Source organism: Chaetodon trifascialis, chromosome 11, assembly GCF_039877785.1.
Source record: "Chaetodon trifascialis isolate fChaTrf1 chromosome 11, fChaTrf1.hap1, whole genome shotgun sequence".
Lineage (NCBI taxonomy): Eukaryota > Metazoa > Chordata > Actinopteri > Chaetodontiformes > Chaetodontidae > Chaetodon > Chaetodon trifascialis.
Window position 1 is genome coordinate 4,563,048 of NC_092066.1, and position 25,721 is coordinate 4,588,768.

Genomic DNA, 25,721 nt, shown 5'->3' on the forward strand with positions numbered 1-25,721 from the left:
AACCTGGCTCCACTTCCACCTGATGCATCAAAACGCAGCTTACATGTTAATGTTTCTGCAATATGAATCCAATAATATAATAATACAACACTCTGCAAGGGGCCATTATGCAAACGGAGCATTATCACTGTAGGAGCCGTATTGTGTCACTGGTGGATTATTCGTCTCTTGATTTGCTTGGTCTGGTTGCCACGGTGATGCACAGGGCTTGGGTCACGTGGGCACTGGGGATGATTGCCGTAGGTGATCTAGGGAGCTGGTTTACCTGCACGGGGGAGAGAGAGGAGTGTAGGTAGCCGCACTTTTCGTTGACCGCCTTTGTTCAGGTTATTGCTTTGTTACATATTCGCCGCCAGTGCACGTTTAACATCCTTTAGGCGTGTGTAACCTGAAAGCCGCTGAAGTAGCTGTGATGTTTTGAGGTATTAAATGATTGAAACTTTCCTGGACTCAGCGTGCTTATGAACCAGCAGCAGCGCGTCACACAAACATACAGGACCTCATCCTCTCAAACGACTTTAATGACAGGCAAGTCGTTACAATCACTTTTTATTCTTCATTCTCTGTTCTTAAATAAACATTTAAATGCATGACTTTTACTCGTGATAGTTTATTTTTAAGTTGTGCAACTGCTGCTTTTACTTCAGGAAAGGATTCGAATACTTCTAGGCTTTGGAAGGAAGGAAGGAAGGAAGGAAGGAAGGAAGGAAGGAAGGAAGGAAGGAAGGAAGGAAGTGAATTACAAATTATTTCTGACACTCTTTTGTTGCCAAAACATGCAAAACGCAACGGAAAAGTTAAGGGTGAAAAGTTTCATGTCATGTATTTACTCTTAAAGACAGCACACATTAACCAACATTTCTGTAGCCAGCTGGATCATTTTCAGCTCAAGTTTACAGGCAGAGGACAAGATGCGATGAAGACAGCAACAGCAGCAAAATATGCAATTAAATAGTCCTTGTCAAATGATTGTCCTTTCAGACTCATAAAATCAGACATTAACACAGGCATGACCATGATTTGGCTCCTCTTACAGCAGAGGGAGGGGCGCTGTCTTGGCACAGCAGCCACAGATCCACACTGTGGCATCCACACCTGGCAGGTAAGGAGCCACTGAAAGATCACTTTTTGACCTTGAGCGTGGAGTGGAGTAACATTAGCTCCACACTTCAGACTGCAACATGAGATCAGCTGTTTTTGTTTTTAACATGTAAAGCACTTTGTGCTACATTGTATGAAAAGCGCTCTATAAAGATTGATTGATTGATTGATTGATTGATTGATTGATTGATTGATTGATTGATTGATTGATTGGTATGTTGCTGCTGTGTGTAAATGTACTTGATAGACGTGCCCTGTGGTACACTGACAGTTGTACTTCTGTACTTTGGATTGTCTGCCAAATAAAAGATGTTGCGATGCCCAATCCTACTCCTCGTCTAACTGAGAATGATTCACACAATATTTGCTGATTAACTTAAATTAGTACGTCCAGAACACCTGTAGACTTAGACCTCATTTTCATTCCTATTTTGATCATTTTTCTATCATCTTATCTTTCCTAAGATGTGTTGCTTTACATTGTTGATATAGTGAGAAGAAGTAGAATCATGTTTTGAGTTGAGCATCCCTGTTATTTTTATCTCACACTGTCACTGTAAAAAATGCACCATGTTATTCATTTTCAAATCGCCCACCCCTGACTTCAGCCCCGGTGTTTTGCAGTCCATAGAGCCTATGGAATGCCTATGCAAAGAAATTTTAGAGGTTGCATGCAACTATTCTTTGATTGAGTCCAGGGCTACTGTCATGTGGAGTACCCATAACTAAATCATTTCATTTTCCTGGCACTGGCATGTCTCCTGAGAAACTCGGTGTCCTATTACACTGCTCCAGAGGTAACCGGTATTTCCCTGTCTTGGCAGCATTGGTTATATATAAGTCTGCAATCGAATGCCACAAGGGTACAGCCTGTACAACCGGTACGTGCTTGTTGTTATGACACTACACATGACATGTTTGCTATTGCTGCAGCTGTTGCATTCTTCCACCTGTAAAACAGGTTACCCTTTCAAAGCCAGCGTGCTGCCCCAGCTTTTTCATTTTTTGTAGTTAGATCTTTCAGATGATATCACCCATACTGCTAACAGTGGCACAAGTAGCATTGCTCGTCCAGTCACCACTCTCGTCTGTACTTAGCTCTCCTCTCCTTGTTTGTCTCCTTGGGCTCCGTTTTCTTCAGTCTCTGTGAGTCTCTCATGCTTTTTCAGCCAATGTGACACAGAAGACATAAAATCAACCAGTTTCAGTATTGACACTGTCGTGCATTTGATATAGAGCTTCACTATTTGAAGCATTTAGTTTCATTCATCCTCCCAGCAAAGCAACAACCCTGTCACTGGGTTTGGAAACAGTGAAATTAAAGGCCTGATGATATAAATTGACAAAATAAAAAAAATTAATGACTATATATATATACACACACACACACACACACACACACATACATATATTTAAAAGTGAAATGCCCAGAAATAGAAACTGCCTGATGAGAAGATCTATCACGCCAGACGACAAACAAGCATGTTGCCTGATTTAAGACATTTTCTTATTTTATTTTTTGCAGTATGGTGAAAATTTCTATCCCCCAACTCCTGTTCAGCCCAGCAAATTCCTCTCTGGACCTGCTCGGCACTGCTACCCACTCACTGGTCTCTGCTTGGCCCCTGTCTCATATCCCATTCCCTTTGGTCAGCAATACATGACCCTAAATCTCTTACCTGAATCCGTATCTGTGTGTGCAACAGGTTTCAGCTCCACCCCTCAGTATCCTCCAAATAACTGGGGAGTTTTGTGATCCATGGGCGAATATATTTGTAGGTCTGTGGAAATGTCCCTCCTCCACACAGAGGCTTCAAAATCTGCAGACATGACCAAGCACCTGACACCTGAGACCTCAAGTTACAAATCACTGGTGTTCTTGGGAAGCATGTGTAAAATCCTGTTACAAGTCTGGGTGCATTAATGGATGGTGATCTTAAATTGGACAAGCTGATAAAGTCTAGATTTTTCCATTTCAGGCTGTGATCTGAGGTCACCTCCTTTCAATCATGTCATGGAGTGACTTTTAAAGGGTTATACATGGGTTTATCTGAATGACTATTATCTTTCATGTTAGTGTTAGCCAGGCCTGCAGCTCATCTTCTAACAGGAAAACACAAGACCACATTTCCCACATACAGACCTCATTTTATTGTTATTAAATGGGCTAATGTCAACGTATCTCTCCAACCTTTTACAACAATACATCCCATCGAGGTCACTCAGGTCAGGTCCTTGTCCCAAGATCAAGGCTGAAGCAGAAAGAAAATCACATCTTTACAACACTAGAACGAGTTTCTTCTGCATGTTGCAATAAACACATTTTATTCTCTGACTTTTAACTCACTGTGACAGAGACCTGTCTATATGACTGTCTTTTAAACTGGTCTTTGTGCTTTTACTGTGTTGGTTTTATGTTTCATATGTCACAGAGCACTTTGTTGTTTTTAAATGTGCCCTATAAATAAATGTGGATTGGATAGTAAGACTGCACCAGATTGTGATTGGTCATAATCTTTCAACATAATTCAATGAACAAACATTAAAACATTCACTCAATTGCAAACATTCAGCTTCATATACAATTATCTTGGGTTAATCGGCATTGGTTTCCTGTCAACCTGTTTGCATCTATAACCTGGCTTCAGTCACTGTTGCATCGCAGGTCAGGTGAGTTCTGAGGAACTCCTGGATCTTCTTCCAGAGGTGGACTTCAGCTGCTGCATGAACCTTGGACTCACCTCCCCACAGGACTGGAAAGCCTGCGACTTCATGAAAAGATGAGATGCAGTGTGGTCCGTACGGTGGCTCCAGTAAGTGTCCAGCTCCTGGGTAACACACACTCTCAAAGTTCTCCTTCCCATGACGCTTCAGTCTCTCCACCATCTCATCCATGAAAGCTTTGCTGTCCCAGCTGAGGTCATCCTCTCCAGCCACAAAGAGGAAACGTCCTTTGGCTTGTTCGATGGGAATCAGACTGCCCTTGCTTTCCTCTGCCAGGGGATTTTGAAGACCATACTTGACGTTAGCTCCTGACTCAGTGAGAATCACCTTGCTGGGGTCGAACAGTAACGGTGAGAGGATTTGCTGTTTCTTATAGACGAGGGGGTTGAACAGATTGGCACTGCAGCCGTTGATCCACACTACAGCCTCAACACCTGGCACAAAAGTAGCAAGTGAGAGCGCAATATCTCCTGACTTTGATCGTGATATTACGCCAACTCCTTTACTGCCCACCTGTGAAAAAACAAAAAAATTAGAGGTGATGAAATCTGGAGAAACACACAGAGCTTAGGAACTGGTCTATGAAGGTGACTCAGCAAACAGTGTAAAGACTGGATGAAAGGTGAAGGTCTCATCAAGCATATGGGCTCAATCAACTTATAAAAAAAAGACTTCCTTTGTTATCACATAATTGTGTGACCCTGCGGTCACACAATTTGTGCTGCACTCACAAATAATCAGAAACAGCTTTAAGAGAGTTAACATTTAAGATCCATACTTTATCAATCACCACACAAAATGCATCAGTGAACACAACAACACACACAACGTGCACATGTCATGCTTTCTGGTGAAATTATTCCTCTGCGTTTGACCCATCTTGGTAAGTCCTTCCTCCACGGCAGACCAGGAGTGGTGGGCTACCAGCCGACAGCGGCGCCTGGGGACCCAGTTCTTCGTTGTCACCATTCGGTCAGGATCTTCTTGCATGTTTTTAGTGGGTTATTTTTTGTGGAGGATACCCCAGGTGAACACGGGGAGAACATGCAAACTCCACACAGAAAGGTCTCGAGACAAAGGGCAGTAGGCACTGAATGAATGGTGGAGGACACGACCCCCCAGCGCCCACAGCGCCCCAGGTGGGAATCGAACCTGGGACTTTGTACCTGTGAGGCGATAGTGTTACCACTGTGCCACCGTTATTAACCTTGTATGTGTGCACATACAAGGTTTAAACATTGCATTCAATGTACTTGCACAGAAGGACGAAAAAAGAGAAAAAAACAAAACGAACAATAAGTTAAGTAGTGCAAAAAAAAAAGTAAACAATAAACAATATATACAATGAACTCTACAATGTGCAAGGATTCAGTTGACAGTGACAGTGAGTGATGCATGTTCGTGAATAAGAACCAGAACAGTACTGGCTTCCCACCAAATGTGTCAAAATGAAAGGAAAGTTACTCAAAGGACTCACCTTAGGCTGTCGTTGTAGGAAATCCTTTGCTTCTTCAAAGTGGTCCAGATGTATCTCATTGACGTTTTTAAACTTATCATTGTACACCCACACAGCCAGAACCACAAAGCCCTTGTTGGCCAGCAGACAGGCTCTTCTCTCTGACATGAAGGTGGACAGATCCAACACAGCAGGAAACGGACCGTCTCCTGAAACACAGACATACAAGTGAATGTCAACAGTAGATCATCTAAAATCACAGCCACTCTGAGCAAGGAAGGGACAGATACTTTCACCTTGTGGACTTGGGACACTAAAAGGGAATCAAGCCATTGTTAATCAGTTACATCTGTCCTGTTCCTGACAAGTCAAAATGTCTGCTTTGAAAAAGGCCTACTATGGCACTGAAGACAGAACCTGGAGAACCGCCCACCTGAGGGAGTAAACAGGACTCCCTGCATGTTCCCCTCTTTGACGGGGAGCCGGCTGACTCCATCTCCCATCAGATGTCTCTCATTGGTCGCCTCTGCCAGCATCCTGCCCTCACCTTCATCCTCGTGCACAGAGAACTTCACCTCGAAGGGCTGCAGTGCTTTCTCCCTCTTAAAGTACCTGTGTGGGGAATCCGGCCTCATTGACCACAGCAGACCCATGGGTTCAACCCCAACATAGCTCCCACCAAGTGAGGGGTCTCTGCCCAGGTCGATCTCCCCGCTCCCATCAGCCCTGTAGATGGCCGAGGAGCTGAACACCACCCCCTTCTCGTTGGTCGATCTGGCTCTCATGGTGACCACCTGTCTGGACCTCAGCCTGGCCACCTTCACCTGAACAGGCTCATCATACAAGCATCTAGCACTCGGCAGCAGCCTCAGTCTGATTTGGGATGACATCTCTTTTCAAAGTGAGGATCCTTTTACTGGAACAAAGTAAACAGGACAGGCACCTTTTTCAGTCAATGTGACACAGAAGACATAAAATCAACCAGTTTCAGTATCGACACTGTCGTGCATTTGATATAGAGCTTCACTGTTTGAAGCATTTAGTTTCATTCATCCTCCCAGCAAAGCAACAACCCTGTCGCTGGGTTTGGAAACAGAGAAATTAAAGGCCCAATGATAAAAATTAACAAAATAAAACAAATTAATCACCAAATATTTACCAACTCAAACATAAAGTAGATCTAAGAATATATATTGTAGCAGCCCTTGGAACGACAATTTGTTAGAGTCGACTGATTCGTAAGGTCTTTTATTAATCTCGTTGAACTCCTTGCAGATGTTCAGGACAACTACAAATACCTAGAGATCCCACAGGCAAATGGAAATCATGAGGAGGCAACACAGAGATCAGCCACAGCCAAATACCTTCAGAGGGTGAGGCAGGTCCTGAAGAGTCAGCTGAATGGCAAGAACAAGATCCAGGCAATAAACACCTACGCCCTGCCAGTAATCAGATACCCAGCTGTTATAATATCCTGGCCACTGGAAGAAATGGAAGCCACTGATATCAAGACAAGGAAGCTCCTTATGATGCATGGAGGGTTTCACCCTAAGTCCAGCATCCTGAGGCTATACGCTAAGCGGAAGACAGGAGGCCGTGGACTAGTGAGCGTCAGAGCCACTATCCAGAAGGAAACAGCAAGCCTCTGGGAGTACATCAGGAAGATGGCCCCCAGTGATGACCTGTTGAGTGAATGCCTCAGGCAGCAGAAGCCCAGTAAGGAGGAGCCAGACTGCTTGGCATGGACAGACAAGCTCCTGCATGACACGTACCATCAACAGCTTGAGGAAGTGGATGACATAGCGAAAATACACCAGTGGCTGGAAAAGGCTGGACTGAGAGACAGCACAGAGGCACTGATCATGGCCGCACAAGAGCAAGCCTTGAACACAAGGTCAATAGAGGCTGGGATCTACCACAGCAGACAAGACCCCAGGTGCAGGCTGTGCAAAGATGCCCCTGAAACAATCCAGCACATAACAGCAGGGTGTAAGATGCTGGCAGGGAAGGCATACATGGAGTGTCATAACCAGGTGGCTAGCATCAAACACAGGAAAATCTGTACCGAGTATGGGCTGGAGGTCCCAGCATCAAGGTGGAAGATGCCTCCAAAGGTGATCCAGAACGACTGAGCCAAGATCCTGTGGGATGTCCAGTTCCAGACAGACGGACTGGTGATGGCAAACCAACCAGATATAGTGGTGGTAGACAAAGAACAGAAGACAGTCAGAGTGGTGGATGTAGCGATCCCAAATGACAGTAACGTCAGGAAGAAAGAACACCAGAAGCTGGAGAAATACCAGGGTCTCAAGGAGGAGTTGGAGAAGATGTGGGGCATAAAGGCAAAAGTGGTCCCAGTAGTGATCGGGGCACTCGGAGCGGTAACCCCCAAGCTGGGAGAATGGCTCCAGCAGATACTAGGAAGAACATCTGAGATCTCTGTCCAGAAGAGCACACTCGTGGGAAAAGCCAAGATCCTGCGCAGAACCCTCAAGCTCCCAGGCCTCTGGTAGAGGACCCAAGCTTGAAGGAGGCACAATACCACCCCAGGCAGGGCGAGAAGGGGATTTTTTTTTAAAGTGAAATGCCCAAACATCAAAACTGCCAGTGTAGGAATAGGATGACTTACTTGTCCCAGGAATCAATATATAATTTGGCGACGAGGATGGGATGGACGATCTGCTGATCGACACCTGAGCCTAGACTGAAGGTCAACTGCCGGCAGGAGTCTCATACGACTCAGGGAAAGTTCCACTCCGACAAATGTAGGACAGGATACCCGCCTGAGGTCAGGCACGGGTGGCAGACAGTGGATACTCCATCTATTTTAATAAGTAAGTACGGTGCTATGAATCAATCTCTAGACGAGTTGTGGTCTCAACCGTCAGTTCCCATGTAATTTTTGTGTAGTCTTAGGAACGGCTTCCATGTAATACCTGTGTGGTCTTGGAAGTTTTTTTTATGGTATTGAGTTAAGGTTCCCAGGTTATTCCTGTGTGGTGCTGGGACAGTTTACACTTAAGATCTGCAGGGCACTGTAAACCAGTTTCAACTAATTCCTTTGTCATGTTGAAACTGTATGAGCAGAAAATTGAAAAAACTGAAAAAAAAGAAGAAGAGGAGAGATATCGGTGCAGCAAGAGGCTGTTGGAAATCATGAGTGGCCTGTAAAGAAACCAAATGTGGGTTGGAGACCAGTCCAACACCTCAGGGCAGTAAATGAAACTGTTCAACATCCTGCCCCAATTGTACCTAATGTTGTAACACTAATGTCACAGGTTCCGGCAAACTCCCGTTGATTTACAGTTATTGATTTAGCAAATACATATTTCAGCATTCCTGTTCACCCTGACTCACAATTCTGGTTTGCTTTCACTTTCAATGGTAAACGTTACACTTGGACGTGGATACCACAGGTTTTGCCTTCAGCCGCACTCTGTTCATTGCGGCTGTAGCTGTAAACCTGTTGCATTGGCAGTCATTGTGTGGTATTGCTTTGTTTTCTGGCAGAAAACGCTCACAAAGTTTCAAAAGACGAGCTGGAGCTCTTTGCACAATCAGTACATTATCTTGGCCATATTATCACTCCGGAGGGTCGCAAATTAGGTCCGGACTGCATCCAGGCCATCTTGCATTTTCCAAAGCCACAAACAAAAAATCAAATGATGTCTTTTTGGGCTTAGCATGCTATTGTCGTCCATGGATTCATGATTTTGCCGAGATCTCCCAACCCCTGTATGTCATCACACAAGGGGAAAAACATTTGACCATGACTGACTTTTTGACCATGACTGACTTTTTTTTTCACTGAGTTAAAGCAAGCTTTATATAGTTCACCTTGTTCCCATTCCTTACAATCTCTTTGTTGCTGAACGTGATGGTTTCATGTCAGCAGTCCTGACACAGTCCCATGGCGACAAACAGCGTCCAATTTTCCACAACAGAAAGGGCTATGATTGTAGCAGGTTCTGCCACGAGGAACCCCTCTAATGGTCCCCCTTGGGTTTCTTATGCTATATGTACGGAACATACTGTGATTGATAGTGCCAGATTGCCAAATAATCTAATAATAATAATCTGCTCAGGCGGCCAAATTGCTTGCACTCACCCTTGCTTTTGTTCTAGGAAAAGGACAAACCATCACAGTCTACACAGGTTCTCAATATGCATTGAATGTCTGTCACAGCTTTCATGCTTTGTGGAAAAATCGTGTTGGTTTTTTTTTTTTTTTTACTTCTACAGTTAAACCAATTGCCCATAGGAGTCTCATTATTAACCTCTTGTCTGCATTACTTCTACCAGCCTCAGTAGCAGTATGCAAATGTCAAGCTCATTCAGGGTCTATTGACCCTGTGTCACAGGGTAATGCAGCCGCGGATACTGCTGTGAAACCGGCTGCTCTCTCACCTGTCTCCCCCATTTTTGAAAATGTCCTTGTCTGTCCAACATGACGTTTTCCTCTTTATGATGTATCTTTGCTTCAAACCGGAGCTGATAATAGATAAAAAGCATTATGGAGAAGAAAAGGGTGTAATGAACTCCCAGCTGGAGTCTGAGTAAACTCAAAAGGCCTCCCAGTTCTCCCAAAATCCATATTCCCTTTCCTAGCAAAATTGACACATGGGCTTGACCATGAATCAAATGGGGGGATGATGGATATTGTAAATAGATTATGGTATGCACCAGGATTTTCAGCATGTGCTGAAAATTTTTGCAGAAAATGTTAAATTTGTGCATCAAGCAGTGTTGGCAGAGGTGAAACAATGCCCTTGTCAGCCCATCCTAAACTAGAGGGTCCTTTTGAACATTTAATGATGGACTTCATTGAACTCACTCCATGCAAGGGTTAGAAATTTTGCCTTGTCATTGTTGACATGTTTTCAAAATGGATTGAGTGTTTCCCATGTAAACATGCTACAGCTGCTTCAGTTGCAAAAGCTTTGTTGAGAGAAGTAATCCCACGATGGGGACTTCCAAGTTAACCAGTGACAATGGGTCTCATTTTGTTAACAACGTAACTCAGAGTCTTTCAGACAGCCTCCAAATACATCTGATAACATTGTGCCTACCACCCAGCTAGTGGAGGGGCAGTGGAAAGGGCTAACCAGACTTTGAAAACAAAACTGACAAAGTTAATGGCAGAAACTAATCTTTCATAGGTTAAAGTTTTACTGCTCGCATTAATGTTCATGAGAGGCCGCCAACGTAAGACAACTGGACTCTCTCCTTATGAGATACTTACTGGCTGTCCTATGCAGATGACCAACACCCCTTTCCAGCAAAATAGGTTAACACTGACAGGAATGAATGATGACATGTTAAGATACTGTTGCGCACTCAACCATGGAGTACCTTGGTTATTCATGTATTGATTCCTGTCTTCATTGTCTTTTGTATTATGTTATGCTTCTGTAATGGATAAATGGGTAGTTGGAGGAGGAAGAAAAGTCACTGTGTGTTAAAATACCCCTTGAACCAAGTAACAATGATGAACCAGATTTTCACCCTACATCAGAATGGGCACCAGGAGACCCTTACAGTGAATCGATGAGGAATTTGTGTAATCATGGTGTGTTTTCACTGGGATCTGTGTTGCTGATTTTCCAAAATTGATATTTTGCTGTAATTCTTAAATATGTTCTGTTGACACTTTGTGTCAAAAGGGAGGAATGTAGGAATTATATGATTGACTTATCCCAGGAATCAGCCTATGAATTCTAAAAGTCTTTGTGTCCTTTTCTCACTAAGGTGAGAAAGAGGACAAAGGGACATTCAATGAGGGAAACAGGATGAATGCAGTCCCCCAAATGGTCATTGTTTTAATGGACTGATTTACCAATACCAGACGCATGTGACAACCAGTTGTCCTTTTTGTTGCTAAACAGTATAAAAGCCAAGACACTGTGGAGATCTGCAGACAACTCTCCACATGAGTCTTCCCTCCATGCTGCATGTATGAAAGAGACCTGATTCATCACACCAAGTCTGTAATTCTTCCGAGAATTAGTAACTCTCAACGAGCAACAAGGAGAATTTCCCTTACACCTGATAAGAAGGTACATCATGCCAGACAAGAAACAAGCATGTTGCCTGATTTAAGACATTTTCTCATTTTATTTTTTGCAGTATGGTGAAAATTTCTATCCCCCAACTCCTGTTCAGCCCAGCAAATTCCTCTCTGGACCTGCTCGGCACTGCTACCCACTCATATCCCATTCCCTTTGGTCAGCAATACATGACCCTAAATCTCTTACCTGAATCCGTATCTGTGTGTGCACCAGGTTTCAGCTCCGCCCCTCAGTATCCTCCAAATAACTGAGGAGTTTTGTGATCCATGGTCGAATATATTTGTAGGTCTGTGGAAATGTCCCTCCTCCACACAGAGGCTTCAAAATCTGCTGATATGACCAAGCACTTCTTTTGTCTCCATGCAGGACATTCACAGAGGTTACACATTAATAGTCTGTTCAAATTGTTAATAGTATACTAAAGTTGTCATGGAAAAAGAGATCATGAGATGCCATCCTTCACTCACTACGTTTTCATGCAGTCAGGTAACCCTTTCATAACCGGAATATCAGCAATAACCTGGTTTCCATGTAAACACTTGAAAAACCGGAATATGCTCATATAACCAGTTCTTTTATAGTCACAATGTACACAGCAAATTTATGGAGCGGAACAATCTGGAGTAAGACAAAAAAGTGATTTTTGGAGTTTATTTTCTACGTTAAACTACAGTTTGTGTTGGGGATACTCTTTGCTGGTGTAACATTTCAGTGTTCATTCTCTGGGTGTTGATGGTCTCACATGTACACTCAAATTGAGTTGATTTGAACTCATTGACAGTTTATTCCAAAGGCCAGAATTTTCTGTGTACAACTGGCTCACAAAATATGGAGGTGCCCATGATACCCCTTATATGGGCCTGTGTTTTCTGGAAGCATGTGTAAAATCCTCTGTTAAAAGTCTGGGTGCATTAATGGATGGTGATCTTAAACTGGACAAGCTGATAAAGTCTAAATTTTTCCATCTGAGACTGTGATCTGAGGTCACCTCCTTTCAATCATGTCATGGAGTGACTTTTAAAGGGTTATACATGGGTTTATCTGAATGACTATTATCTTTCATGTTAGTGTTAGCCAGGCCTGCAGCTCATCTTCTAACAGGAAAACACGAGACCACATTTCCCACATACAGACCTCATTTTATTGTTATTAAATGGGCTAATGTCAACGTATCTCTCCAACCTTTTACAACAATACATCCCATCGAGGTCACTCAGGTCAGGTCCTTGTCCCAAGATCAAGGCTGAAGCAGAAAGAAAATCACATCTTTACAACACTAGAACGAGTTTCCTCTGCATGTTGGGCTGACCCCGACACTGCCTGTTTTTAAATGCTCTCTTAAAACACATTTTATTCTCTGACTTTTAACTCACTGTGACAGTGGCCTGTCTGCATGACTGTCTTTTTAAACTGGTCTTTGTGCTTTTACTGTGTTGGTTTTATGTTTTATATGTCACAGAGCACTTTGGACAGCTGTTGTTGTTTTTAGATGTGCCTTATAAATAAATGTGGATTGGATAGTAAGACTGCACCAGGTTGTGATTGGTCATAATCTTTCAACATAATTCAATGAACAAACATGAAAACATTCATTCAATTGCAAACATTCAGCTTCATATATAATTATCTTGGGTTAATGGCCATTGGCTGTCACTTTCCTGTCAACCTGTTTGTATCTATAACCTGGCTTTGGTCTGTGTAGCATCGCAGCTCAGGTGAGTTCTGAGGAACTCCTGGATCTTCTTCCACAGGTGGACTTCAGCTGCTGCATGAGCCTCGGACTCACCTCCCCACATGACTGGAAAGCCTGTGACTCCATGTACAGATGAGGTGCAGTGCGGTCCGTACGGTGGCTCCAGTAAGTGTCCAGCTCCTGGGTAACACACACTCTCAAAGTTCTCCTTCCCATGATGCTTCAGTCTCTCCACCATCTCATCCATGTAACCTTTGCTGTACCAGTTGAGGTCGTCCTCTGCAGCCACAAAGAGGAAACGTCCTTCAGCTTGTTCAATGGGAATCAGACTGCCCTTGCTCCTCCGTGCCAGGGGATTTTTAATACCATGCTTGACGTTCGCTCTTGACTCAGGGGTAATCAGCTTGCTGTGGTCAAACAGTAACGGTGAGAGGATTTGCTGTTTCTTATAGAAGAGGGGGGTGAGCACATTGGCGTTGCAGCCGTTGATCCACACTACGGCCTCAACACCTGGCACAAAAGCAGCAAGTGAGAGTGCAATATCTCCTGCCTTTGATCGTGATATTACACCAACTCCTTTACTGCCCACCTGTGAAAAAACAAAAAAATTAGAGGTGATGAAATCTGAATAAACACACGGAGCTTAGGAACTGGTCTATGAAGGTGACTCAGCAAACAGTGTAAAGACTGGATGAAAGGTGGACGTCTTATCAAGCATATGGGCTCAATCAACTTATAAAAAAAGACTTGTTATCACATAATTGCATGATCCTGGGGTAACCCATCCTGGAAAGTCCTTCCTCTGCGGCAGCCCAGGAGTGGTGGGCTGCTAGCCGACAGCGGCGCCTGGGGACCCATACCCCAGGTGAACATTGGGAGAACACGCAGACAGGCCTTGAGACAAAGGGCAGTAGGCACCAAAGGAATGGTGGAGGACACGTCCCCACAGCGCCCACAGCGCCCCAGGTGGGAATTGAACGTGGGACCTTCTATCTCGGAGGCGACAGTGTTACCACTGTGCCACCGTTATTAACCTTGTATGTGTGCACATACAAGGTTTAAACATTGCATTCAATGTACTTGCACAGAAAAGAAAGACAGGACTCAACAAGGACAAAAACGAGAATAAAACAAAAAACTGAACAAAAAGTTAAGCAGTGCAAAAATCTAAAGTAAACAATAAACAATATATACAATGAACTCTACAATGTGCAAGGATTCAGTTGACAGTGACAGTGAGTGATGCATGTTTGTGAATAAGAACCAGAACAGTACTGGCTTCTCACCAAATGTGTCAAAATGAAAGGAAAGTTACTCAAAGGACTCACCTTAGGCTGTCGTTGTAGGAAATCCTTTGCTTCTTCAAAGTGGTCCAGATGCATCTCATTGACATTTTTAGGCTTATCATTGTACACCCACACAGCCAGAACCACAAAGCCCTTGTTGGCCAGCAGACAGGCTCTTCTCTCCGACATGAAGGTGGACAGATCCAACACAGCAGGAAACGGACCGTCTCCTGAAACACAGACATACAAGTGAATGTCAACCTTAGATCATCTAAGAGGGGGGGGGGGGGGGGCAACATGAGAACAGACGTGGTCAAAGGCAGGCAGCAATGACAGATCAGTCCAATAATAATAGAGTCTTGCATGGAAACAAAGAACAATCTGCCACCCTAAAGGAAGGATTGTTTTTAGCCTCAGGATGTGTAGTGAATATGGTCCCTGGTATTGTGAATGCTGGGTCACTGGGACACCATCTTGGGACACTAAAAGGGAATCAAGCCATTGTTAATCAGTTACATCTGTCCTGTTCCTGACAAGTCAAAATGTCTGCTTTGAAAAAGGCCTACTATGGCACTGAAGACAGAACCTGGAGAACCGCCCACCTGAGGGAGTAAACAGGACTCCCTGAAAATTCTCCTCTTTGACGGGGAGCCGGCTGACTCCATCTCCCATCAGAAGCCTCTCATTGGTCGCCTCTGCCAGCATCCTGCCCTCACCTTCGTCCTCGTGCACAGAGAACTTCACCTTGAAGGGCTGCAGTGCTTTCTCCTTCTTAAAGTACCTGTGTGGGGAATCTGGCCTCATCGACCACAGCAGACCCATGGGTTCAACCCCAACATAGCTCCCACCAAGTGAGGGGTCTCTGCCCAGGTCGATCTCCCCACTCCCATCAGCCCTGTAGGTGGCCGAGGAGCTGAACACCACCTCCCTCTCGTCGGTTGATCTAGCTCTCATGGTGACCACCTGTCTGGGCCTCAGCCCGGCCACCTTCACCTGAACAGGCTCATCATACAAGCATCTGGTGCTCGGCAGCAGCGTCAGTCTGACTTGGGAGGACATCTCTTCTCAAACTGAGGATCCTTTGACTGGAATAAAGCAAACGGGACAGGCACCTTTTTCAGCCAATGTGACACAGAAGACATAAAATCAACCAGTTTCAGTATTGCCACTGTTTTGATGTAGAGCTTCACTGTTTGAAGCATTTAGTTTCGTTTATCCTCCCAGCAAAGCAACAACCCTGTCACTGGGTTTGGAAACAGAGAAATTAAAGGCCCAATGATACAAATGTACAAAATAAAGCCAATTAATCTCCAAATATTTACAAACTCAAACATAAAGTAGATCTAAAATTATCTATATTTATATCTATATCTATATCTATATCGATAGATAGATAGATAGATAGATAGATAGATAGATAGATAGATAGATAGATAGATAGATAGATAGATAGATAGATAGATAGATAGATAGATAGATTCCGGCAAATTCACGTTGATTTACAGTTATTGATTTAGCGAATACATATTTCAGCATTTCTGTTCACCCTGACTCACAATTCTGGTTTGCTTTCACTTTCAATGGTAAACGTTACACTTGGACGTGGATACCACAGGTTTTGCCTTCAGCCGCACTCTGTTCATTGCGGCTGTAGCTGTAAACCTGTTGCATTGGCAGTCATTGTGTGGCATTGCTTTGTTTTCTGGCAGAAAACGCTCACAAAGTTTCAAAAGACAAGCTGGAGCTCTTTGCACAATCAGTACATTATCTTGGCCATATTATCACTCCGGAGGGTCGCAAATTAGGTCCGGACTGCATCCAGGCCATCTTGCATTTTCCAAAGCCACAAACAAAAAATCAAATGATGTCTTTTTGGGCTTAGCATGCTATTGTCGTCCATGGATTCGTGATTTTGCCGAGATCTCCCAACCCCTGTATGTCATCACACAAGGGGAAAAACATTTGACCATGACTGACTTTTTGACCATGACTGACTTTTTTTTTCACTGAGTTAAAGCAAGCTTTATATAGTTCACCTTGTTCCCATTCCTTACAATCTCTTTGTTGCTGAACGTGGTGGTTTCATGTCAGCAGTCCTGACACAGTCCCATGGCGACAAACAGCGTCCAATTTTCCACAACAGAAAGGGCTATGATTGTAGCAGGTTCTGCCACGAGGAACCCCTCTAATGGTCCCCCTTGGGTTTCTTATGCTATATGTACGGAACATAATGTGATTGATAGTGCCAGATTGCCAAATAATCTAATAATAATAATCTGCTCAGGCGGCCAAATTGCTTGCACTCACCCTTGCTTTTGTTCTAGGAAAAGGACAAACCATCACAGTCTACACAGGTTCTCAATATGCATTGAATGTCTGTCACAGCTTTCATGCTTTGTGGAAAAATCGTGTTGGTTTTTTTTTTTTTTTTACTTCTACAGTTAAACCAATTGCCCATAGGAGTCTCATTATTAACCTCTTGACTGCATTACTTCTACCTGCCTCAGTAGCAGTATGCAAATGTCAAGCTCATTCAGGGTCTATTGACCCTGTGTCACAGGGTAATGCAGCCGCGGATACTGCTGTGAAACCGGCTGCTCTCTCACCTGTCTCCCCCATTTTTGCAAATGTCCTTGTCTGTCCAACATGACGTTTTTCCTCTTTATGATGTATCTTTGCTTCAAACCGGAGCTGATAATAGATAAAAAGCATTATGGAGAAGAAAAGGGTGTAATGAACTCCCAGCTGGAGTCTGAATGAACTCAAAAGGCCTCCCAGTTCTCCCAAAATCCATATTCCCTTTCCTAGCAAAATTGACACATGGGCTTGACCATGAATCAAATGGGGGGATGATGGATATTGTAAATAGATTATGGTATGCACCAGGATTTTCAGCATGTGCTGAAAATTTTTGCAGAAAATGTTAAATTTGTGCATCAAGCAGTGTTGGCAGAGGTGAAACAATGCCCTTGTCAGCCCATCCTAAACTAGAGGGTCCTTTTGAACATTTAATGATGGACTTCATTGAACTCACTCCATGCAAGGGTTAGAAATTTTGCCTTGTCATTGTTGACATGTTTTCAAAATGGATTGAGTGTTTCCCATGTAAACATGCTACAGCTGCTTCAGTTGCAAAAGCATTGTTGAGAGAAGTAATCCCACGATGGGGACTTCCAAGTTAACCAGTGACAATGGGTCTCATTTTGTTAACAACGTAACTCAGAGTCTTTTAGACAGCCTCCAAATACATCTGATAACATTGTGCCTACCACCCAGCTAGTGGAGGGGCAGTGGAAAGGGCTAACCAGACTTTGAAAACAAAACTGACAAAGTTAATGGCAGAAACTAATCTTTCATAGGTTAAAGTTTTACTGCTCACATTAATGTTCATGAGAGGCCGCCAACGTAAGACAACTGGACTCTCTCCTTATGAGATACTTACTGGCTGTCCTATGCAGATGACCAACACCCCTTTCTGGCAAAATAGGTTAACACTGACAGGAATGAATGACGACATGTTAAGATACTGTTGCGCACTCAACCATGTCTTGAAGCTTATGTTTCCTAAGGTGAAAGCTGCCCTTCCTGAGCCTACAGCAGTACAGCTCCATAACATCAAACCTGAAGACTGGGTGCTGGTAAAGGATCTCAGAAGAAAACGCTGGCATCAACCCTGGTGGACAGGACCATACCAGGTGCTGCTGACCACTCCAACTGCTGTCCAGAGCCGAGAGAGACACGTGAATTCATGCATCCCAGTGCAAACCTGTTCCCCAGCAATGCCTCAGATGGAAAAGAAACAACCCAGCCGGCAGGGAGCTGACGAGAGTTCCCGATGGAAGATCTTGATTGCAGTTTCCATCATGTGGTTGATCATCACAACTGTCATAGTCCAACTGTGGTTTCCAGCTGAGCGGCAAGATGACAGCTGTTCCTACAACCAGCTGGACTCCAGAAAGGATGGCAATGGACTGTTATCATCAAGGGCACAAGAAGACACAGAGGGGAGAAGTGGCATTGGCATGCCACCAACACAGAGTCAGGAGACCCCAGAAGAAGATGACACCAACAGCCAAAATAAAGCAGTTCATCAGGAGAAAAATTGTTTGAACAGAATGACTGGAGACCCTGGGGGTTTGATGCTGAAAACTTAACTGATCACTTTGGCCCCTGGGGTACAATGGTCATTCATGTATCTATTCCTGCCTTCATTTTCTTTTGCATTATGTTATGCTTCTGTATGTGTGCGCTTACTTGTATGCGAGCCCGGATATATAAATGGATAAATGGGTAGTTGGAGGAGGGGAAAAAAGTCACTGTATGTTAAAATACCCCTTGAACCAAGTAAGAACCAGATTTTTGCCCTACATCACAATGGGCACCAGGAAACCCATCCATCCATTATCTGGATGGGTTTTCTGCACTTGAACCAGTCTAAAATGGAATGTATTGTTTTTGGTACCTCTGATGTATGTGAAAATGTGATTAATAACTGCGATTCTTCTTCCTTTGCCTCTCTTTTTAAACCTGCTGTAAGGAATTTGGGAGTTATTTTGGACCCTGGTCTATGTTTTGACCAGCAGATTGACTCTGTAGTGAAGCTGAGTTTCTTCCAACTATGTCTTTTAACTAAAGTTAAGCCCTTCCTCAGCAGGAACGATCTTGAAATGGCTATCCATGCTTTTATCAGTTCTAGGTTAGATTACTGTAATTCCTTGTACTTCGGCATCAAGCAATCTTCTCTCTCTCGCCTTCAACTGGTACAAAATGCTGCAGCACGCCTTCTAACCAACACCCCCCGTTACAGTCACATCACTCCCGTTCTTCTTGCACTACATTGGCTCCCAGTTAAATTTAGGATCATTTTTAAATTGATAATGTTTGTTTTTAAAGCTATCCACGGTCTTGCTCCAGCGTATCTGACTGATTGTATAAAGCTTAGACGACACTGTAGAGCCCTCCGGTCCTCAGAACAGCCCCTGTTGGAGGTTCCTTTTTCTAATTTTAAACAGTGGGGGGATCGTGCCTTCTCGATTGCAGCCCCGAAATTGTGGAACTCCCTACCCCCTGAATTACATTTTATTAATGACTTGGCACTTTTTAAATCACATCTTAAAACTCATTTATTTAGACTGGCTTTTAATATTGAGTAACTTTTACCCTTTGATATGCATTTTTTGTTGTGTTTCTTGCTATGTATCTTTTGTAATTTCCCTGTAAAGCACTTTGATCATCTGTCTGATGTTGTAAGGTGCTATATAAATAAACTTTATTATTATTATTATACCGCCTATCCCTTTTGGGGTTGCAGGGGGGCTGGAGCCTATCCCAGCTTCAACGGACGAGAGGCAGGGTACATGGTTGTCTGTCTTTGCGATTGCAGGGCAACATGCAAAGACAGGCAACCATTCACGCTCACACTCACACCTAGGGGCAATTTAGAGTCACCAATTAACCTAATGAGCATGTTTTTGGTCTGTGGGAGGAAGCCGGAGTGCCCGGAGAGAACCCACGCATGCACGGGAAGAACATGCAAACTTCACACAGAGAGGCCCCGCCCGGGGATCGAACCGGCAACCTTCTTGCTTCTTGCTGTGGGGCACGCACACTACCTGCTTGCACCACCGTGCCGCCCCGCACCAGGAAACCCTTACAGTAAATTAGATGATGAATTTGTGTAATCATGGTGTGTTTTCACTGGGATCTGTGTTGCTGATTTTCCAAAATTGATATTTTGCTGTAATTCTTAAATATGTTCTGTTGCCACTTTGTGTCAAAAGGGAGGAATGTAGGAATTAGATGATTTACTTATCCCAGGAATCAGCCTATGAATTCTAAAAGTCTTTGTGTCCTTTTCTCACTAAGGTGAGAAAGAGGACAAAATTACATTCAATGAGGGAAACAGGATGAATGCAGTCCCCCAAATGGTCATTGTTTTAATGGACTGATTTACCAATACCAGACGCATGTGACAACCAGTTGTCCTTTTTGTTGCTAAACAGTATAAAAGCCAAGACACTGTGGAGATCTGCAGACAACTCTCCACATGAGTCTTCCCTCCATGCTGCATGTACGAAAGAGACCTGATTCATCACTCTGTAATTCTTCCGAGAATTAGCAACTCTCAACGAGCAACAAGAATAACTCCCCTTACACCTGTTAAGATATATCATGCCAGACAAGAAACAAGCATGTTGCCTGATTTAAGACATTTTCTTATTTTATTTTTTGCAGTATGATGAAAATTTCCATCCCCCAACTCCTGTTCAGCCCAGCAAATTCCTCTCTGGACCTGCTTGGCACTGCTACCCACTCATATCCCATTCCCTTTGGTCAGCAATACATGACCCTAAATCTCTTACCTGAATCCGTATCTGTGTGTGCACCAGGTTTCAGCTCCACCCCTCAGTATCCTCCAAATAACTGAGCAGTTTTGTGATCCATGGGCGAATATATTTGTAGGTCTATGGAAATGTCCCTCCTCCACACAGAGGCTTCAAAATCTGCTGATATGACCAAGCACTTCATTTTTCTCCATGAAGGAAGTTCACAGAGGTTGCACATTAATAGTCTGTTCAAATTGTTAATAGTATACTAAAGTTGTCATGGAAAAAGAGAACATGAGATACCGTCCTTTACTGTTGAAAACTTCAGCTGGAGTCACTGAATGAGGCTCTGTGCAGTCTGGCCTGCAGAGGGCGCTCATCAATATGTTTGTTTCAAGCTTTCAGACACCTGAGACCTCAAGTTACAAATCACTGGTGGAAAGTAGCAAGTGTAGTACTTCAGCACACCTTTGAGGTACTTCAACTTGAATATTTTCATTATGTGCTACTTTAAAGGGGAATTATTGTACTTTTTATGCTCCTGCAGTTCTTTTATATTCACAATGTACAACTGGCTCACAAAATATGGAGGTGCCCGTGATACCCCTTATATGGGCCTGTGTTTTCTGGAAGCATGTGTAAAATCCTCTGTTAAAAGTCTGGGTGCATTAATGGATGGTGATCTTAAACTGGACAAGCTGATAAAGTCTAGATTTTTCCATTTCAGGCTGTGATCTGAGGTCACCTCCTTTCAATCATGTCATGGAGTGACTTTTAAAGGGTTATACATGGGTTTATCTGAATGACTATTATCTTTCATGTTAGTGTTAGCCAGGCCTGCAGCTCATCTTCTAACAGGAAAACACGAGACCACATTTCCCACATACAGACCTCATTTTATTGTTATTAAATGGGCTAATGTCAACGTATCTCTCCAACCTTTTACAACAATACATCCCATCGAGGTCACTCAGGTCAGGTCCTTGTCCCAAGATCAAGGCTGAAGCAGAAAGAAAATCACATCTTAACAACACTAGAACGAGTTTCCTCTGCATGTTGGGCTGACCCCGACACTGCCTGTTTTTAAATGCTGTCTTAAAACACATTTTATTCTCTGACTTTTAACTCACTGTGACAGTGGCCTGTCTGCATGACTGTCTTTTAAACTGGTCTTTGTGCTTTTACTGTGTTGGTTTTATGTTTTATATGTCACAGAGCACTTTGGACAGCTGTTGTTGTTTTTAGTGCTTTATAAATAAATGTGGATTGGATAGTAAGACTGCACCAGGTTGTGATTGGTCATAATCTTTCAACATAATTCAATGAACAAACATTAAAACATTCACTCAATTGCAAACATTCAGCTTCATATATAATTATCTTGGGTTAATGGCCATTGGCTATCACTTTCCTGTCAACCTGTTTGTATCTATAACCTGGCTTTGGTCTGTGTAGCATCGCAGGTCAGGTGAGTTCTGAGGAACTCCTGGATCTTCTTCCACAGGTGGACTTCAGCTGCTGCATGAGCCTTGGACTCACCTCCCCACATGACTGGAAAGCCTACGACTCCATGTACAGATGAGGTGCAGTGTGGTCCGTACGGTGGCTCCAGTAAGTGTCCAGCTCCTGGGTAACACACACTCTCAAAGTTCTCCTTCCCATGATGCTTCAGTCTCTCCACCATCTCGTCCACAGAACCTTTGCTGTCCCAGTTGAGGTCGTCCTCTGCAGCCACGAAAAGGAAATGTCCTTTGGCTTGTTCAATGGGAATCAGACTGCCCTTGCTCTCCTCTGCCAGGGGATTTTTAACACCATACTTGGTAATGCTAGCTCCTGACTCAGTGAGAATCACCTTGCTGGGGTCAAACAGTAACGGTGGGAGGATTTGCTGTTTCTTATAGAAGAGGGGGATGAGCACATTGGCATTGCAGCCGTTGATCCACACTACGGCCTCAACACCTGGCACAAAAGCAGCAAGTGAGAGTGCAATATCTCCTGCCTTTGATCGTGATATTACACCAACTCCTTTACTGCCCACCTGTGAAAAAACAAAAAAAAATTAGTGGTGATGAAATCTGAATAAACACACAGAGCTTAGGAACCAGAACATGCTCAGTTGCTCCCCAAAGGTGCTGGCAGACAGGTGATACCGCTGGTGCCTGGACCAAGTCCAAAGGTTTTTGGCAGCCACAATCAGCAAAATAATTCAAACCAGCAATAATCAGCATGCCCCCAAAAGGTCCTTAACCTTCACCAGAGCAGGGGAAAAGTTCCAACATTAGCCTGGGGAGGGTTTCTTGCCACTGCGCAGCACTGACAGCTCCTAGTCGACCCAGGAATGCAGGAAGTTCCCAGAAAACATGGAAACACCCCATTCCCAGACTTGGTGTTAAGATGGGAGTCCACAAAGCAAGTGGTCCTGCTGGAACTTACTGAACCCTGGGAAAACCAGATTGTAGAAGCCAACGAGCACAAAAGGGCTTGTTACACAGATGTTGCTCCAGAACGCTGCAACACTGGCTGGAGAACTCGCCGTGAGCCCGCTGAGGTCAGGTGCCAGGGCTTTGCTGGCCAGTCATGACAGTGAGCCCTGTGACCCCGGGTTCACAGCTTGCCTCTGCCTTGTATCTGCGAATCACATTGGTGCCATCTAGTGGTAGTGTAGGTAGACAGCAACACACCTGAAAGTTTCTGCCTGTTGATTATGTTTTTGACCCTGAATCATGGCCCACATATTCACTTTATTTACTACACAATTAAATATTCAGAATTTTTGAACGTACTGAATGAATGGGAGATTTGGCGAATTTGTTGTCACTCATTCACGTCTGCGATTGGTTTAGAACCAAAAAGTAAAGTAAAAATATCACCAATGTCGGCTCTAAACCGTCACCTTCATCCTATTATCAGCTTGAATTTTCAAGTAGAGTCAGATTTTATATTTGTGTGTATTTAACATTATATTTCATTGTTGGGATTATTTCTGGTACCATATCTTTCACCAGAACACTTTATTTTCTGGCATTGACAGACTTTCAGTGACAATGGTGAGCATTTGCACCCCACACTGTACTGAGTTTCAAGTGGTAAATAAATCGTGTGTGGGTGTGTGTGTGTGTGTGCGTGCGTGCGTGCGTGCGTGCGTGCGTGCGTGCATGTGTGCATGTGTGTGTTCAGAGTTATGATTTTTTTTTTATCCTCCTCGTAACATGCTTCATCCTCGCTTGTGAACGGCTGTGTTGAGAGATGTTACTTTGTTCCATCTGTCGTTCCTTAAGAACTGATTTTCTGTTGTTACTCATTAATCATCGTTTTGCTACACTCTATTACTGGGTCCCGCAGTCCTTTGTTTGGCCGTAACAGGCTGAGCCTTTCCAGGATGCCCCTTTCATAACCAATCATGATACTCTTACCTGTTACCAGTTCACAACTTGCTTCTGCTGTGCTCACAAATAATAACCTGAACACTTCTGGCTTCCCACCAAATGTGTCAAAATGAAAGGTCTGTAACTCTATGCTGCTGTGTTTCAAAGTTACTCAGAGGACTCACCTTAGGCTGTCGTTGTAAGAAATCCTTTGCTTCTTCAAAGCGGTCCAGATGTATCTCAGTGACATTTTTAGGATTATTGTACACCCACATAGCCAGAACCACAAAGCCCTTGTTGGCCAGCAGACAGGCTCTTCTCTCTGACATTAAGCTGCACAGATCCAACACAGCAGGAAACGGACCGTCTCCTAGAACATCGACATACGAATAAATGTATGTACAGTAGATTATACAAAAATCAAAGAGTGACAGAAACAGTAAACCTGAGTGAGGAGGGGTGGGCCACCTCGTCGCTGATGCACCACCCAAGGAATTTCGAAATTTGGTTTCTCACACATTTGATGTTAAGGAATTACACATTTACATTTTAATGGTTCACAGCAGGAAAGGCACAGGTGTCATTAATAACCTTAACGATGGCTGCTTTCAATTTATCTCAGCTGGTTTCAGGGGCTGGGGCTGCATTCTGAACATGAGGAGTCCTAAAAGGCACCCAAAGTTCCAGACTAAGCGTTTCCTCTTGAGAGCTGTTCACAAAGCTGCTGAAGCAACTTTTAGTGAGAAACAAAGAACTCTGAAGCAAACTAGCGATTATTTTCATTGTTGATTAATCTGTTGATTATTTTCTCAATTAACAACGTGTTGATTGTCTATAAAGTAGAAAAAGATGAAAAACGTGTTTCTCAAAGCCCTAGAGAATGTCCTCAACTGTCCTTTTGGTCCACAAAGTAAACAGAAAACATTTTCTTCAAAAATAAATAAATAAATAAATACTCAAACTGATTATTGATAATCAAAATACTTTAAAATAGATTAATGTAAAGTGGACAACTAATCGTCAAACGAACTGACGTCTGAAGAGCGCATTATTAGTTTGATGAACTGTCACAGCTGTCACACAGCTGAAACTCATCAGCACTGCAGACTGGTTTTTATTTGTTCACTTGGAATAAATTAGAGTTCTGCCTTGTGGGCCGAATAGATAAATATTGTTATACATTCATAAAATCACACTGTAAGTGTAATTAAGCTCTGATGAAGGCAAATGTGGAGAACCTCCTACCTGGGGGAGTAAACAGAACTCCCTGAAAGTTCCCCTCTTTGATGTCGAGCCGGCTGACTCCGTCTCCCATCAGAAGCCTCTCATTGGTCGCCTCTGCCAGCATCCTGCCCCCACCTTCCTCCTCGTGCACAGAGAACTTCACCACGTGGGGGTTTAGTGACCTAGTCTTCTGAAAGTTTTTGTGCGGAGCCTCTGACCTCATCGACCACAGCAGACCCATGGGTTCAACCCCAACATAGCTCCCACCAAGTGAGGGGTCTCTGCCCAGGTCGATCTCCCCGCTCCCATCAGCCCTGTAGGTGCCCGAGGAGATGAACTCCACCCCCTTCTCGTCCGTCGATCTGGCTCTCATGGTGACCACCTGTCTGGGCCTCAGCCCGGCCACCTTCACCTGAACAGGCTCATCATACAGGCATCTAGCGCTCGGCAGCAGCGTCAGTCTGATTTGGGAGGACAT

The 25,721-nt window shown here is 43.8% G+C and overlaps 3 protein-coding genes across 3 annotated transcripts; all 3 read right to left on the reverse strand.

Annotated features, from left to right (window-relative positions):
* Positions 1-3,732: 3,732 nt before the first annotated feature.
* On the reverse strand, positions 3,733-6,171 carry LOC139339381 (acyl-coenzyme A thioesterase 3-like). The gene is made up of 3 exons (XM_070974973.1): positions 5,715-6,171; positions 5,303-5,490; positions 3,733-4,338 (listed from the first exon to the last, which is right to left on the reverse strand). The coding sequence occupies exons 1-3, from the start codon at positions 6,169-6,171 to the stop codon at positions 3,733-3,735; spliced, it is 1,251 nt and encodes a 416-aa protein (XP_070831074.1).
* A 6,854-nt stretch (positions 6,172-13,025) lies between these two features.
* Positions 13,026-20,728, reverse strand: LOC139338439 (acyl-coenzyme A thioesterase 1-like). The gene is made up of 4 exons (XM_070973430.1): positions 20,691-20,728; positions 14,931-15,413; positions 14,371-14,558; positions 13,026-13,631 (listed from the first exon to the last, which is right to left on the reverse strand). Exons 2-4 carry the CDS (start codon positions 15,385-15,387, stop codon positions 13,026-13,028), a joined length of 1,251 nt encoding a protein of 416 aa, XP_070829531.1. The 5' UTR covers positions 15,388-15,413; positions 20,691-20,728.
* A 1,355-nt stretch (positions 20,729-22,083) lies between these two features.
* Positions 22,084-25,721, reverse strand: LOC139339405 (acyl-coenzyme A thioesterase 1-like). The gene is made up of 3 exons (XM_070975008.1): positions 25,265-25,721; positions 24,205-24,389; positions 22,084-22,692 (listed from the first exon to the last, which is right to left on the reverse strand). The coding sequence occupies exons 1-3, from the start codon at positions 25,719-25,721 to the stop codon at positions 22,084-22,086; spliced, it is 1,251 nt and encodes a 416-aa protein (XP_070831109.1).